The sequence below is a fragment of the Phycodurus eques genome, chromosome 5, assembly GCF_024500275.1.
Source record: "Phycodurus eques isolate BA_2022a chromosome 5, UOR_Pequ_1.1, whole genome shotgun sequence".
Taxonomy (NCBI): Eukaryota; Metazoa; Chordata; class Actinopteri; order Syngnathiformes; family Syngnathidae; genus Phycodurus; species Phycodurus eques.
Window position 1 is genome coordinate 2280318 of NC_084529.1, and position 14997 is coordinate 2295314.

Consider the following 14997-nt stretch of genomic DNA (forward strand, 5'->3'; position numbering starts at 1 on the left):
GGGAAGAAATGTTGCACAAGCAGGGATGTCAGCTATGATACTGTATCGCACAATCAGCGGCACGGTGGATGAGTGTGTGGAGTTTGTATGTTCTCCCTGTGCTGGCGTGGGTTTTCTCTGGATACTCTGGCTTCCTCCCACATTCCAAAAACATGCATGTTTGGTTCATTGAAGACTCTAAATTGTTCTTTCTTGGTGGTAATTATTCACGGATCCCCAAGTTATGGCTTCAGGAGCCCAGTTTGAGAACAATATCTTTTATCAGTAGAACACAACGCATTAGGCCTGTACTCATTCTTTCCCTTGCGTTTAGTGTTGCTCCCTGGTTGGGCCGTCCTGTCGTTGATAGAAGCTCAGTTTGAGAACTTGTGCTTGGCAAAGGATGTTCCCACCGCCATATCTTCTCTGCATACTTTGCTTGACAAAGATACCTATGCCAAGTTTTTTTTGTACTGTGCAAAGCATGCTGATTGTTACTTTCTACATTCTCTCATGTCTTCTATTGGTGGCTGCTTGAAATTACGCCATATCCAGTATACAGTATAATGCGTTTGCCATTTTGTAGTGCTGTTCGAATGCCTCGTGAGCATCAGTTAACCCCACTGAAACATACACTCAACTTCAAAGAATAGAGTGCTGTTATCATTTATTTCCATGTTGAATTTTTATTAAGGAAAATGCACAAGATGATGTTGGTCTGGTACTTTGTAATTATGCAATAGCAATGATGTAATTAACGGCGCCCGAGTTGAGTACGCTAACTATTTTTCATTCACTAAGTGAACTATATAGTCTACTGTATAAAAATCCCTAAATAAAGATTAGGGAGTCGAGAATGAGTGAATGATGCCGAACATTGCTAATAACTAAGTCGATATCACCATTTTTCCAAATTAACTACAAGCGAACAATGTCCATGCAAACAGCAAAAATATGTGAGCGTGGGCATTTTTGGCTAATGTTATTATTTAATGGGCACACGGCGGGCCTTAGCATCATCATTCAGTTAGCAGGCTGACTGTGTACTGTTTAACAAATATATTTCGTGTTCTTGAAGTTTTTTTTTATATGAGTTATATCACTGACAGAGTGGACATGTTGAATTTGACAACAGCCAACCGCACACATAATTTGATAATGATGTCTCCATTGAACAAAGACAAACTTCTAGCAGCAATGTCATTGAAAACGGGAGGGTTTCTTCATGTTGTGGAGAAGAAAAAACATTTCAGTTTTTATTTTTTTAATTATTTTTTTAAATTTGGTTTCATTTAACCACTTAGTCCATGCAGTCTAGGTAAAGCAGGGTGTTGAACATGGCAAAATCATGCACATTCAATGAGAATCATTGGTAAAAAATGAAGGAAAACATTTGAAGAGACTTATTGTACTGGCATGTGTGCTAATGTTTGTCCACTTACAGTAAGACTTCAGAATTTCATTATTCTGCTACATTTTCATCTGAGATGTCAAAAGTACTCGTATTTAGTACTTAAGTCGAAGCACTGATACGTGTCATAAAAACAAATCTGGTAAAAGTACTGAAGCCACTCCCTTACTTGAGTAGAATTACAAAAGTACAAGCATATAAAGGGACTTAAGTAAAAAAGTAAATAGACATTTCTCAGCCCAATAATAAAATTAATATAGTGAGATTGATTGGCAGTATTCTCTGGGGGCAACAATAGACAAACAAAAATAAAAATGTAAGCTTAAGTGAAAATACGAGCACACTATTAAAATAAAGTTATACAGTCACAAAAAAAAATCTTTAAAAAAAACTACATTTGTTTGAAACCCATGCCCCGCCTCCCTGCCAAAAGGGGGCAGGGGGCTGACTAAAAAGTTGAAAAGGAGGAAATTATGACTATTTTCAGTTTGAGATTTTTACTCTTTTGTTTTGGCCATGGGCAAACAAATGTGTTGGAAATTTTATGTTAAGGCTCAAACGTGACAATTTACTGCCTGTGAGTTACACTTCAAAAAGCTAGCTTTCTTAAAAACTAACGTGGTTCACCCAAAGCTTTGCAGCACTTTTGAAAAACAGCCCAAAAATATTCTTACCTATGTAAGGCTTTGTCTTTAGTTCGGAGTTGTTTTGGTTTTCCGACCATACCATCCACAAACATAGAATGCGCAGACACTTTGCCCCCACTAGCTTAGCATTGCCGTAGGTACGTGGCTCAAAGTATTAGCGATGTCTGTGATCAATGCGCGAGACTCAGTGACTTCCAGATGTTTTTTGCTTCTCGTCGTCGCTAACTTTACAAGGTTTTAAAAGTAACGAGCTAATTTCTAAAATGTAAGGAGTAGAAAGGACAGATATTTGTTCAGAAAGTAGGGAGTAAAAGTTAAAAAGTAGATACCTGAAATATCTACTTAAGTACAGTAATGAAGTCGTTACGTCCCACCTCTGATTTTCATGATTGAGTGAGTCTGATGAAGACACCAAAGGCACTTTATAATGATATTGGCCCATCTTCTATCATATTTCCATCAGCCATCCTTTGCTCCCTCCGTCATACACATTCTTCTTGTCTCCCGCAGGACATAGAAGAAACTATGAACACTGCTCTAAATGAGCTGCGTGAATTGGAGCGCCAGAGCTCGGCCAAGCACGCCCCTGACGTGGTGCTCGACACCTTGGAGCAGAGGCAAGCCCCGGGCGGCGGCGGCGGCCCCACGCCGGCCAGCTCCAGCGAGTCCCTCGGCCCCCCCATACACGGCGTCATGTTGAGGTCTACCGCCAACACGGAGCCGCCGTTCCGCCGCAGCACCGGCTCGACCAACGACAGCATGAGCACCTTCAAACCCGCGGTGGCGCCCCGCATGGGCGTGCAGCTCAGGCCGCCCGCTTTGAGACCCAAACCAATGATCCTACCCAAGGTGGCTCAGGTATCGCAACCTCCTGCTACGTTGCCCCAGGATCCTTTGGACAAATCCTGCACCATGTAATGTTTGAAATGCAAAAGAATGGGCCTCCAACCAGCAACATCCACTGGGGCTGCAGAATACACGTAGCAGATACTTTATCAAATGGTCAAACGTTTGGAACTTTTTTCCTCCTAACAATTCCTCTGAGGTTTGTGTTTTTAGAATTGCATGGCAGGCCGAATCCAATGCTCTTGCAGGCTGTATGTGGCACATGCACCCTAGATTCCCCACCACTGCTCTATATAGTGGAAGATATTGTCACAGTTAGAAAAATAAAGACAGCTGTAATTTCAGTCCCCACAGTCAGACAAGACTTATTGTGTGATACGTTTGGTATCAACTTCAACAACAAATCACAAAGGCTTCCCTTAGCACAGCATAGAAAGTATCCACTACTTAGGTTAGAGGTTGTAAGAAGTGGACACATCACGGCGCATGTAATGTTTATCAGTCAGGCAAGAAACCAGACGACCACAATCTGGAGTGTTTTTACCTAGCTAGCCTCTCCGTTGAAGTGTTGTGAATGCTACCTTGCCATTACAAAGCTGCTGTGATGAGAAGTGAAGTGCTGCTTGACCTGATTAACTTTGCGGTACTCTGTTGAGATTTGAATCATTGATGTGAAGTGCAACAGGTGTCATTTTGGTGTGTGGTGCAGTAGCTATATTGCTTTTGTACAGTTGGAGAAAACCACTACTTCATGATGAACTATATCTCAGCATGATACTTTTGTAGACATCTCCTGAAGTACTTACAAAAAGTGGGTGAACAGTTGGACATGTCTACTACAGTACGTTGAAAAGCTTAGAATAAGTTACCTATAAAGGTTTACAGCGCATTTTAGGTTCATACTGAAATGTCACCCGTTAGCCGAATATCGCTATCGTAGATGAAATACAGTATGCAAACAATATGATGTGGAATGCAAAGGTGTCGCTAAGTTGGCATCATAGCCAAAGACGCTAAGTTGAAGCATGGATGTGGACCCTCCGAAGGATGTATTTACTCTAGTTCCTCTTCACGGAGACTCACAGGTGTGTCACATGGACCTAAAAAACAAAAACAAAAAAAGTATTCTCCTTGTCATGATTACAAACACTTCCTGTGTGACAAACAGCAAGGAGCGTCTAACGTGGTGTCAGTGTGTGCGATTGTCATGTATATTTCAATCTCGGTTGGGATTTTGGGGACTGTTCAAACTGTTGGCAGCATAACGCTACAAGCAATTCAAGTGTGAATTCGCAGGTTTACGCTGTCACTGGCTCGACAGAAATCGCGCGTGTATATTCATGAAAAGTGAAATAGTTTTACTAACTCATTATTTTTGTAATCTTTATTTTTTGTTTCTGAGTAGAACTGACATAGACTAGAAAGCAAACGATGTACAATGAGCGAGCATCCCTGTGGACAAAAAAAGTGCTTTTGCCATACTGAAATGACATATGTAATTGTGAAAGTGCCTTCAAAGATGTCTCTGGAAATTCATTCATGTATTTATCCAGTCTCCGTATGCTGAGAAGACACACGCACGAATACGTGTGATGATGCCATACTCTAGAGTTAAATGACAAAATTTTTAGACTTGAGCAGCTCACCCACTGCACATTTAAGTATGTAAATGTAGATAAGGCATGTAACAACATAAAAGAGATGCTTGAGGGCTTATAAACCTCAAAGGATGTCTTTCTAATAAATGAAATAGTTTGTCCAGTCTGACATTGCTTTCATTGCACCACTGTATGACTTATGTAGTTGTTGTTTTATTCGTTCAGTATTTACTTTGCACTATATGAAAAAAAATGTGGTTTTATAACATTATTAACAGCAAAGCATTTCACAGTGGAACATTTGGGATATTGGTAATATTCTGCAGTTGGTAATGTTATGACAAAAATATCCCAATCATTACTATAGAAAGAAACAATGATTTGCCAAAGAAAATGCATTGTGGTTTGAAGGTTTTTGTCTGTAAAAGTTAAAAGACATGTTTTACAGTGTGTTGCTGCAAGAAAATCTATTCAATAAATTAAACAGAGACAAACGTCACAACATTCACCTGGTTTACATTTCAGTAGAAAAAAATAAATAAAAAATCACGTTTATGGAAATACTCCTCATTGCTCAGTGATATTTGATTTCATATAATGATAGAGATATTTTTTTGGCAACAAATGCAATCTTATTTGTATACTTGATTGCAATTTCATGTAGGGAGGAATAGAGAATACATTCTGGGAATGGCTTATGACAAACTTGAAAAGTAGTTGAGCAGGAATTAAATTAAACGTGATTTAAAACAACTACACTGAACACACATTTATTTAGATTTCCTGTTGGGATAATTAGGACAATGGGTTTTATTTAATTCGCTATTGTTTTTGTTCAATTAAAATAAAATGAAAAGAAATCTAAAAATATAGTGAATCATTCTGAATTTATGTTTTTTTAAATATAATTTTTAAATGGATTTAGTTGAATTATTTCATTTTTAGTTTATTACATTTCTGTTTTTGACAACAAAAAAAATTAATTGTAATCCCCCCCCCCCACCCCACCCCTTTATTCCCATGTAGCCCACCTTTGAATATTCCCAAAACTCCACAGTTAAACTAGTTCAACTAAAACGTACCTGAGGTTTTGATGTTTATGAACACAGGAAGTCCTTCTTTAAATCTTAAGATTTGCCATGCTGTGCTATGTATGGCAGCTTCCCTGCATCTGGACATTGGCTGTCAACAGTTCCAGCTTCTGCACTGATGACAGAAGTGCCTCTGTGTTGGCTCCATGCTTTAGACTTGGATGTCATCTTGGGAGAGCAAAGCAGATAAGTTGTAAAACAAAATGATGAAACCTAATTCTGCTTCCCCCAGAACCCGTTTACCTCGGCAATCCCAACCTTCCTCTGCCAAGTGTGGACCCTCTGCTGCAGTCTCTTGTGCATGTCCTTGATGTGCATATACTGGGCGATGTCGGGTGCCTGGTAAGTGGACATCTGGCGGCGCAGCTGCGTGTTCTGGTCCTCAGCCTTTGAACGCTCCTGCAGGAGGAAAAGGTGGGGAGAGGAGAAGGGAGGGAACAGATGAGGGAAAGTCACATTCTAAAAAGATAGGAGTCTGACAGTCTCGTCTTCACAACAACAATCCGGTTTAAAATGGATTTACAGCACGGATTATAAAAAGTGACTGCATTTTGCATGCCAGGACACTATGCTATGGAATTTTTTTTAATTTAAAACTTTATTTCTGTACTCGCAGTTCAAAGTAAGGTTCAATGCTTATGCTCGTGCGGCAGCATATGCCTCATCACTTAACTTGCATGTGAATGGTTGTTTGTCTATATAGTGCTGTGAAAACGTACAAGTATTTGCCCCTTCCTGATTTCTGATTGATCTGATTTGATTGGATGACTGATTTAGATCACAGCAATTTTAATATTTGGGTTGTCCTGCCGCATAACCCAAGAGCACTTGAGCTTGAGTGATGGCCAAACGTTCACCTGCAGGATTTTCTGGTACACAGCAGAATTTGGTGTTCTATTAATAATCACATCCAGGTCCTGAATGGGCCAAGCAGCCCCAGACCATTAGACTGCCACGACAAATGTTAACTGTTGGCATGATGTTCTTTTTATTATTATTCTTTTTAGGTGTTATTTTTACACGAGAAGAAACCTTTTCCAAAAAGCAGAAATTCGGTCTTGTCAGTCCCCAGATGATTTCTCAAAAAGTCTTGGGGATCATCAAATGTGTGTTTTTTTTGTTTTGTTTTGTTTTTGTACAAATATGAGACAAATCTTTGTGTTGTTGTTGTTTTTTCCCCTCTCTTTCTCTCTCCAATAATTGCTTTTGTCTTGGGACTCTCCCATGGATGCAATTTTTCACCCAGTGATTTTGTCATGATTGAGTGGCCAGTGAGGCCTGCAGTTCTTTGGATGACATTCTGGGTTCTTTGTTACCTCCTGGATGAGCTGCTGTTGTACTCTTGGATTAACTGTGGTTGGCCCACCACTCCTAGGAAGATTCACCACTGTTATCAGTTTTCGTCATTTGTGGATAGTGGCTCTGACCATGCTGGAGTCGCAAAGCCTCGGGAATGGTTTTGTAATCATAATAATACATGTATTTTATAGGCGGCACGGTGGACGACTGGTTAGAGCGTCAGCCTCAAAGTTCTGAGGACCCGGGTTCAATCCCCGGCCCCGCCTGTGTGGAGTTTGCATGTTCTCCCCGTGCCTGCGTGGGTTTTCTCCGGGCACTCCGGTTTCCTCCCACATCCCAAAAACATGCATTAATTGGAGACTCTAAATTGCCCGTAGGCATGACTGTGACTGTGATTGCGAACGGTTGTTTGTTTCTATGTGCCCTGCGATTGGCTGGCAACCTGTTGAGGGTGTACCCCGCCTCCTGCCCGATGACAGCTGGGATAGGCTCCAGCACGCCCGTGACCCTAGTGAGGAGAAGTGGCTCAGAAAATGGATGGATGGATGGATTTTATAGAAGAAAATGAAGAGGTAGGGTTTCAGTTGGGATTTGAAGGTGGAGAGATCTGAACAGTCTTGTAGGGGTTTTGGGATCAGATTCCAGAGGTTGGGAGTGGAGATGGCGAAGGCACCGTCCCCCCAGGTTTGACCGGTGAGAGAGGTTATTGTCCGAGGAGCGGAGACTACGGGAGGAGGTCTGGTGGTGGTGGTGGTGGAGGAGGTCGGAAAGATAGGAGGGGGCTTGTTTATGGAGGGCTTTGTGAGTTAGTAGAAGGACTTGTGGAAATGGGCAGCCAGTAGAGTTTCTGAAAGACTAGGGTGATGTGGTCTTGGGAGTGGGTGTGAGTGAGATGTTAACATTGATAAATTGTTGACGGTAGGAGAGATATGATTTGAGGTGGTCTTCATACTGGACCTACGTTTGGAGAGGTCAGTGGAGGTCAGAGGGAGGGGAAGCTTAGAGGCTGAGTGGTGGGAGGAGGTGGGTCAGGATGAAGGGAGGGCGGGCAGAGGCGCTGATGGAAGTGCTCATGTTGCTGTAAATGGTATTATGTTTTTTCCTGAAGGTAGAAGATGGACTTACATGTTTCATTTATGAAGGAGTTGGATGGGTGGTCACTGGGTTTGATGAGTTTATTTATTGTGGAGAATAGAGCCTTGGGGTTGTTGGAGTCGGACTGGATGAGATGGGAGTAGGTGGACCGAGAAGCATTGAGAGCATCTTTGTATTGATGAAGGTAGTCAGTGTAAGATTGGCGGTGGATGGTTAGTCCGGTTTTCCTGTGGAGTCGTTCAAGCTGTCGTTTGTGGGATTTCATTTTATGGAGTTCAGGTGTGTCCCAGGGAGCTTTGTAACCTTCACCAGACTGATATAAATTTGAATCGCTTTGTTTATCATTTGTTCTTGATTTTCTTTTGATTGTGGCATGATGAGTTTCTTTTTTAGATCTGACACTAGTACTATTTGAGATCAGGTACAAATCTGCCAATAATCAGGCATGGGTGTGGCCAGTGAAATTGAACTTTGCTTTCTACAAATTGTTGTTCGTCAAAGTTGACTCATGATTTAATGTGGGGGGGTGCCTCTTGCCTAAAGTCAACTGGCTGCAGCTCACCCCATGACCCTCATGACACAAAAAGCGCTATAGAAAATTGATGGATGGATTCGGCTGACTTTGGACCATTAATGCTGAAAAGAATGTGTTGTCCAACCTCTTCAGCAAGTAGTATGTCCTCTTCTATTTTCTCCAGCATCTCCTTCCGTTTAGTGATGTCTCTGCTCAGCTGTGCAAACTCTTGTGTCACACGCTGAAGCTTCTCCTGTCCACAAGAATGCACACAAACCCACATTTGGCAAACAGTAGTTGAAAAATTCAGTGTAAAATAACTTAAGACTGACACAAACGTGAGCTACCTTGTGAGCGCTCAGGGTACGCTGTGCTTGCAAATGTTTGACCTGGAGTTCTTCGATGTCGATTGTCGGCTCGCTGTACTCCAAGAAAATGTCCTGGACCCAAACGCCAATTGTAAAATGTAATGTAGTTTTATGTGAAACAGCGCTTCGAGTGATTCCCAACTACTAACTGTTCCACAGCAGACATGATGATCACCCATGGCACACTAATGTGCATGAAACTATCCAATTTCACTTAATTAGTGCGAATATTATTGATTTACTACAAATAAAAGAGGAGACTTTTCTCATGTCAAATTGGTTCAATAAAGGTTGGGAAAGACTGCACAGTAGTTTAACTATCAACACTCATGTCCAAGGATGTCGCTTCACATTACCCATGCTCACCTCGAGTCCTGCTTTTCCCAGCTCTCTTTTCTCCTGCAGCTGCTGCTGGAGCCTCTTCTCCTTCTCCTTCAGTCCTTGGATCTTCAGTTTTAACTTGTCACTCTGGCTGGCCTGCTTGATATCATAGAGTAGGCAAAAGGCAAGGAGGTTGTGATTGAGGGGAAGGTTAACAAACGGAGCAGAAATCTCCTCTTCATTATAATGACCACGTCAGTCAAAAGATTGTGTTTGCTCTGCCATGGAGATTGCGTTTTCGTTGCCATTTAATAGTTTGCAATATAGTCCAATAGCAGTGGATACATCGCTGCAAAGTTCAACATTTTCCTGAACTTGCACAAGCATCAGCAACTATTTATTTGTAAAAAAAAAAAAAAAATACATTCAATAAATATATGTACAGTATACTGAATATATATACATATATACATACATAAAAATAAACGTCCATGAGATATATGGTTGATACATTTACCTTACTCCTAATGTACTGGAGTAACTTTAGTGGTTCTTTCATTTCTGACATCTTCTTCAATGGTTTGAGGAATCTGTGTTCAAAGTCATTCTTGTCCCTGCGGATGTCTGCGCGCTGTAGATCAATTTCTTTGAGGGAGGCCTGAAAGGGAGTCACAGAGGTGAAAATGTAAGTGTTCATTTGCGCTAATGTTTATTTTCCTTTGCCATACTAACCTTGTAGTTGTTCAGAATTCTCTCAGACCGCTCATTGTCTTTCTGCTGGTCTCTTATCATCTCGGCTATTTCCCTTTGTGCCACATGCAGTTTTTGTCCCAAGGTCAGCTGTAGAAGGCCGTCGAGCAAGTTGCCCTGAGATCTCTGCCTCCAACATTGACCCTGACAAGACAGCACATACACAAATGAATGCAAAGTGATGTTGGGCCATCAGGAGTGAGGAATGTACTATGAATGTTAAGATTTGACCGCATCTACATCAACAATACCAATCTAAATATCTGCAAAAAGCAAACAAATACAATCTAATAAGGAATGATAAAGAGCTGTATCAAAAACATTTACAAAGATAATAATGTTCAGTTCGGAATGAGGAATTGTAATTATTCCATGACCCAATTGGCTCCATGAATTAAAAAAGTAAATGAAATAGAAACGCCTCCTGTTGCACTGCAAGCTATATAATAAAACAATAAAAAATTAAAGGCGCAAGCACCAATGAATGAGCCTTTGTGCTACCTTTATCAGTTAATCCTCCAAATAATAAGCACAATTTTGACCCCGTGCTCCACTCTATGATGGTCGTTCCCACCCACTGTGCTGTGAAAGCTCATTTAACTGGTCCAAAATACTACTATAAAATTCAATGTAAAATAACTAAATTAACTAACTTGCCTAAAAAATGTCCAGTATATGTAAAATTATTTTATTTACTTTTCTTTAATTCACTATTTTTTCAATAAAGAAATTAATCAATGAGTTAATGTGATAAATTTATTTTAAAAAAAATGAATAAATACATTTTGACTTTCCAATTTTAAGGGGAAAAAACAGCTAAACAAATATTACAGGACTGTTGATGTGATAATATAGCGACCCTTTCCAAAAAAATTGAATATCTCGGAAAAGTTCATTTATTTCCATAATTCCATTCCAAAAGTCAAACTTTCATATATTCTAGATTCCGCGCCCACAATTTAAACAATTGCAAGTATTTATTTGTTTATTTTTTTCATAATTTGGGCTTCCAGTTCATACAACCCACGAAATCTTCCATCCATCCATTTTCTGAGCCGCTTCTCCTCACGAAGGCCGCGGGCGTGCTGGAGCCTATCCCAGCTACCATCGGGCAGGAGGCGGGGTACACCCTGAACTGGTTGCCAGCCAATCGCAGGGCACATATAAACAAACAACCATTCTCACTCACATTCACACCTACGGGCAATTTAGAGTCTTCAATGAAGCTACCATGCATGTTTTTGGGATGCGTGAGGAAACCGGAGTACCCGGAGAAAACCCACGCAGGCACGGGGAGAACATGCAAACTCGACACAGGCGGGGCCGGGGATTGAACCGCGGTCCTCAGAACTGTGAGGCAGACGCTCTAACTGATGAGCAAAACTGCTCCTCAAAGAAGAGAAATGATTTAGCGCTTTGCTAATGCTATGTATGCAGAGTGTAAGTCTGTATGTTTACCCTGTCCTCCAGTTGGGTGGTTCCAGCCACAGGCTGCGTCAATGGGTCCTGTCGATCCAGGCGGATGACAAAGCTTTCAAACAGCTCATTCTCAGCCAAGAGTGCTCCATTGGAACTTCTAGTGGGCAGGTGATTCAAGTCAGTGAAAAGCCTCCCACAAATTAACAACTTGACCCCTTGCAAAGGTGGAAAAAGTACTTGAACTCTGTACAAAAAGACTCTGGTAAAAGTACAGATTTGATGAAAACATTCTTTAGTATTTATTTTTTTGTTACTGTTAATAATATACAATACCTCTTTTGATAACTGGGCACAATTATTATTATTATTATTTTTTTTTCTAAACCAAGAGCTACTGTAGTTAGTGTTGGCTCAAATTTTAATGCTATCAAATAAATAAATCTTTGCTAATGTTGGAAACTGAGTCAGACTATCAAAAAAATGCAAAATTAGATAATGTTCACGACTGGAAAAAAAAAAAAAAAAAAATTTTAATGCCAGAAGCTGGTGTTCTTTAGACTGGCCGCTGGCACAAGACATAACACATAGGCCACAAATCAATTTGGGCGTCGACAACATTAAACAATTCTCTTAAATGAGGCCATGGATGGGGAATATGTCATTACATTATCTAGATGAAAACACGAGTACAATGAGCCACGGTTTGTAAGAATTGGATAAGGATTAAGGATTTTATGCCACTTTTTATGTCACATATCGGCCCAAATTTACATCCGGAAATCAATATAAATCAATAGGAAATGTGTGACCAAAAGCTTTGACTCTGGGTAGCTGTGGTTCAGCTGGGCAAGACACTGAACCCTAATTTGCTCCCAGCGGGCCTGGCAGCACCTTGCATGGTGAATGTAATGTGGTCACTGTGGTGGTGTGGATAAAGTGCTATATAAGTGCAGTCTATTTATCATTTCTTTGGTTAAATAAAAAAATACCCGGCTGTTTCTTATTACGTGAGACAAAAATATGATCTTTAAACAGGCTAATTTCAGATTTTTCAACGACGGTGTCGAGGCATCTCATTTTCAGGGCCAAACCAAGAAAAAGCGCATCATTAGAATTACTTCAAACTTCACCCTAAACAAAAATAATAATAGTTAATCACGTCCATACAGTTTTCAATCATCGAAACCTATGAACGTGCGATTTTGGACACCGAAATCGAGGAACATTTTCATTTTTGTCAAATGGAGATGATGGAAATGAAGATGTTGAAATTCTCTCTCGGAGTGACCAGGTTGGATAGGATTAAAAATGAGCTCATTCTGATGAGGTTAGATATTGTGGAGACAAAGTTAGAGAGAGCAGACTTGGATGGTTTGGACACATCCAAAGGAGAGTGAGTATATTGGTAGAAGGATGATGAGGATGGAGCTGCCAGGCAAAAGAGGTAGAGAAGACCAAAGACAAGGTTGATCGATGTAGTGAGGGAAGAGATGAGGGCAGTTGGTGTTCGAGATGATGTACAGACCCTTTCCAAAAAATCTGAATGGAAAAGGTTTATTTAGTTCCGTAATTCCATTCAAAAAGTTAAACTTTCATAGATTATAGATTCAGGGCCCACAATTTAAACAATTTCAAGTATTTATTTGTTTATTTGTACATAATTTGGGTTCCTATCTTATAAAACCCAAGAAATCACGAATTCAAAAAATTTGAATACTGTGAGGAAAAACTTTTTTTTTTTTTTTTTTAAATCACCATTTACTTCTCAGTTTTTGTAGAAAAAAAATAAATTAGGGTCACATTAAATCAATCAAAATATGGTACATTCAAAAAATGTTAATCTTCAATACTTGGTTGGGAATCCCTTTGCTTTAATGACTGCCTCGTTGCGCCGTGGAATTGAAGCAATCAGCTTGTGGCATTGCTTGGGAGTTGTGGAAGCCCAGATTTCTTTTAGATAAAATGTGCTTCTCCATACAGATCCTCAGCAGAAGGAATCATGAAGTCCTCTAAAACATTTTGGTAGATTATTTAGGATTTAAGAAAGCAGTTTACCAACACCTGCACTGGACATTGCACCCCAAATCATGACCGACTGTGGATATTTCACACTGGACCTTAAGCAGCTTTGAGTTATGTTCTTCACCCGTCTTCCTCCAAAACCTTGGACCTTGATTGCCGAATGAAAGGCACCTAGGACCACTGACCAACAGTCCAGTCCTTCTTCTCCTTGGCCCAGTTGAGTTGGCTCAGGCTCAGAAGCGGTTTGAGCCGAGGAACCCGACAGTTGTAGCCCATCTCCCGGATGCGTCTGAATGTGGTGGTTTTTGAAGATGTGACTCCCGCCTCATTCCACTCTTTCTGGATCCATACGAGATTCTTGAATCTTCTCTGTTTGATCATCTGCTGAAGCCCACGGTCATCTCTTTTGCTGGTGCATCTTCTCCTGCCACATTTTGCCCTTCCACTAGACTTTCCATTGGTATGCTTGGACACAGCACTCTGTGAACAGCCAGCCTCCTTAGCTAGGAACTTTTGTAGCTTCCCCATCCTATGGAGGGTATCAATGATGTTCTTCTGGCCAGTTGTCAAGTCTGCAGTCTTCCCCATATTGAACCCAACTGAGACAATTGAACCAAACTTAAGCAATTTAATGACAGCTGGGGCAACCTGTGCAGGTGCTCTGAGTTCAGTAGATGATTAGTGTGTGACACTCAGTTTAAAACATTTATGGCCTGCAAAATTTGGGCTGATTTCTTCACGGTAGTCTAATTTTTGGAATTCCTGATTTCATGGGTTTTATGAGTTGGAAGTCCAAATTATGTAAAAACAAACAAATAAATACTTGAAATGGTTTAAATTGTGAGCCCTGACTCAATAATCTATGAAAGTTAAAGTTTTTGAATCTAATGATGGAAATAAATAAACGTTTCCATGATATTCAAACATTTTTGGAAAGGGTCTGAAGAAGATAGGCTTAGATGGAAAAGGATGACATGCTTTGGGACAAGCCGAAAAGAAGAATAAATTTAAATTCCTGAAAAATCTACAGTACAGTAACTAAGTCTTTGTACTTCGTTACTTCCTTTTAGTATTTTTAAATCATATCAAATCATGTAAACTAATTCAATATCGTATTTCACAAGTGCGAGAAAATGTCTACAAGGCAGTTTGCTGACAAGGGGGAGTCACTATTTAAAGTTATCATGATGAAAACAGTTGATACGATTCCAACATGGGAGCCGAGGTTAGTTAGCATTAGCTTTCGTATGGCTAAAGTCTGGAGAAAACGTCCACATGTGACTATCTTCTAATTCAAACTGATTATATCAAGTGTTTATTTACTGTAGCAGTTGGATACGTGCATAGACGCCTTCTTGTCGTTCTTGTGGGCTTTTCTTTTCCATTAAGTCTCGACCTTCCTCCTTGGTTGCTACGACACTGCGGTGGTTGCTCTGGCTATTTTTTTTTTTCATCTATATTGAAGTTGCTTCGGCACCATTATGCTCCAAACCTCCCGCTACCCGCCTGATAATTTTATTTACTGTCACATTATCTCCACCAATATGCAATGTGCATTTGTATAGTCAATACGTTCCTTTTTACACGGTTTTCGTGTGTAGTACTTTAAAACTTTATTGGCACGTCATCGCAGCCAA

The 14997-nt window shown here is 40.4% G+C and overlaps 2 protein-coding genes across 7 annotated transcripts in view; one reads left to right on the forward strand and one right to left on the reverse strand.

The window, feature by feature from the left end:
- The window catches only part of srgap1a (SLIT-ROBO Rho GTPase activating protein 1a), an 82081-nt gene extending 77066 nt beyond the window's left edge, over nucleotides 1-5015 (forward strand). For 4 of the 5 annotated variants that reach the window (XM_061676771.1, XM_061676772.1, XM_061676774.1 and 1 more), the window contains one exon: nucleotides 2548-5015. In XM_061676771.1, coding sequence (XP_061532755.1) covers nucleotides 2548-2955 — 408 coding nt within the window. In that variant the 3' untranslated portion in view covers nucleotides 2956-5015. The remainder of the gene's footprint in view (nucleotides 1-2547) is intronic. The other variant, XM_061676773.1, reaches the window with a different exon arrangement.
- LOC133402733 (coiled-coil domain-containing protein 113-like) lies at nucleotides 478-14958 on the reverse strand. 2 transcript variants are annotated; one of them, XM_061676782.1, is made up of 10 exons: nucleotides 14684-14958; nucleotides 11378-11495; nucleotides 9902-10063; nucleotides 9687-9827; nucleotides 9215-9325; nucleotides 8828-8920; nucleotides 8626-8733; nucleotides 5816-5971; nucleotides 5564-5740; nucleotides 478-3983 (listed from the first exon to the last, which is right to left on the reverse strand). In XM_061676782.1, exons 1-9 carry the CDS (start codon nucleotides 14812-14814, stop codon nucleotides 5609-5611), a joined length of 1152 nt encoding a protein of 383 aa, XP_061532766.1. In that variant the 5' UTR covers nucleotides 14815-14958; the 3' UTR covers nucleotides 478-3983; nucleotides 5564-5608. The 2 variants fall into 2 exon arrangements, with proteins under 2 accessions (XP_061532766.1, XP_061532765.1); XM_061676781.1 differs by having other exon boundaries at nucleotides 9215-9328.
- Nucleotides 14959-14997: the final 39 nt, after the last annotated feature.

Coding starts and splice junctions, on each gene's coding strand:
- LOC133402733 (XM_061676781.1), bottom strand. CDS start 14,814: ATGAAAAAAAAAAATAGCCAGAGCAACCACCGCAGTGTCGTAGCAACC. Junction 8,921..9,214: donor TGGGAAAAGCAGGACTCGAG/GTGAGCATGGGT, acceptor GTTTGGGTCCAG/GACATTTTCTTGGAGTACAG. Junction 8,734..8,827: donor GTACCCTGAGCGCTCACAAG/GTAGCTCACGTT, acceptor TCTTGTGGACAG/GAGAAGCTTCAGCGTGTGAC.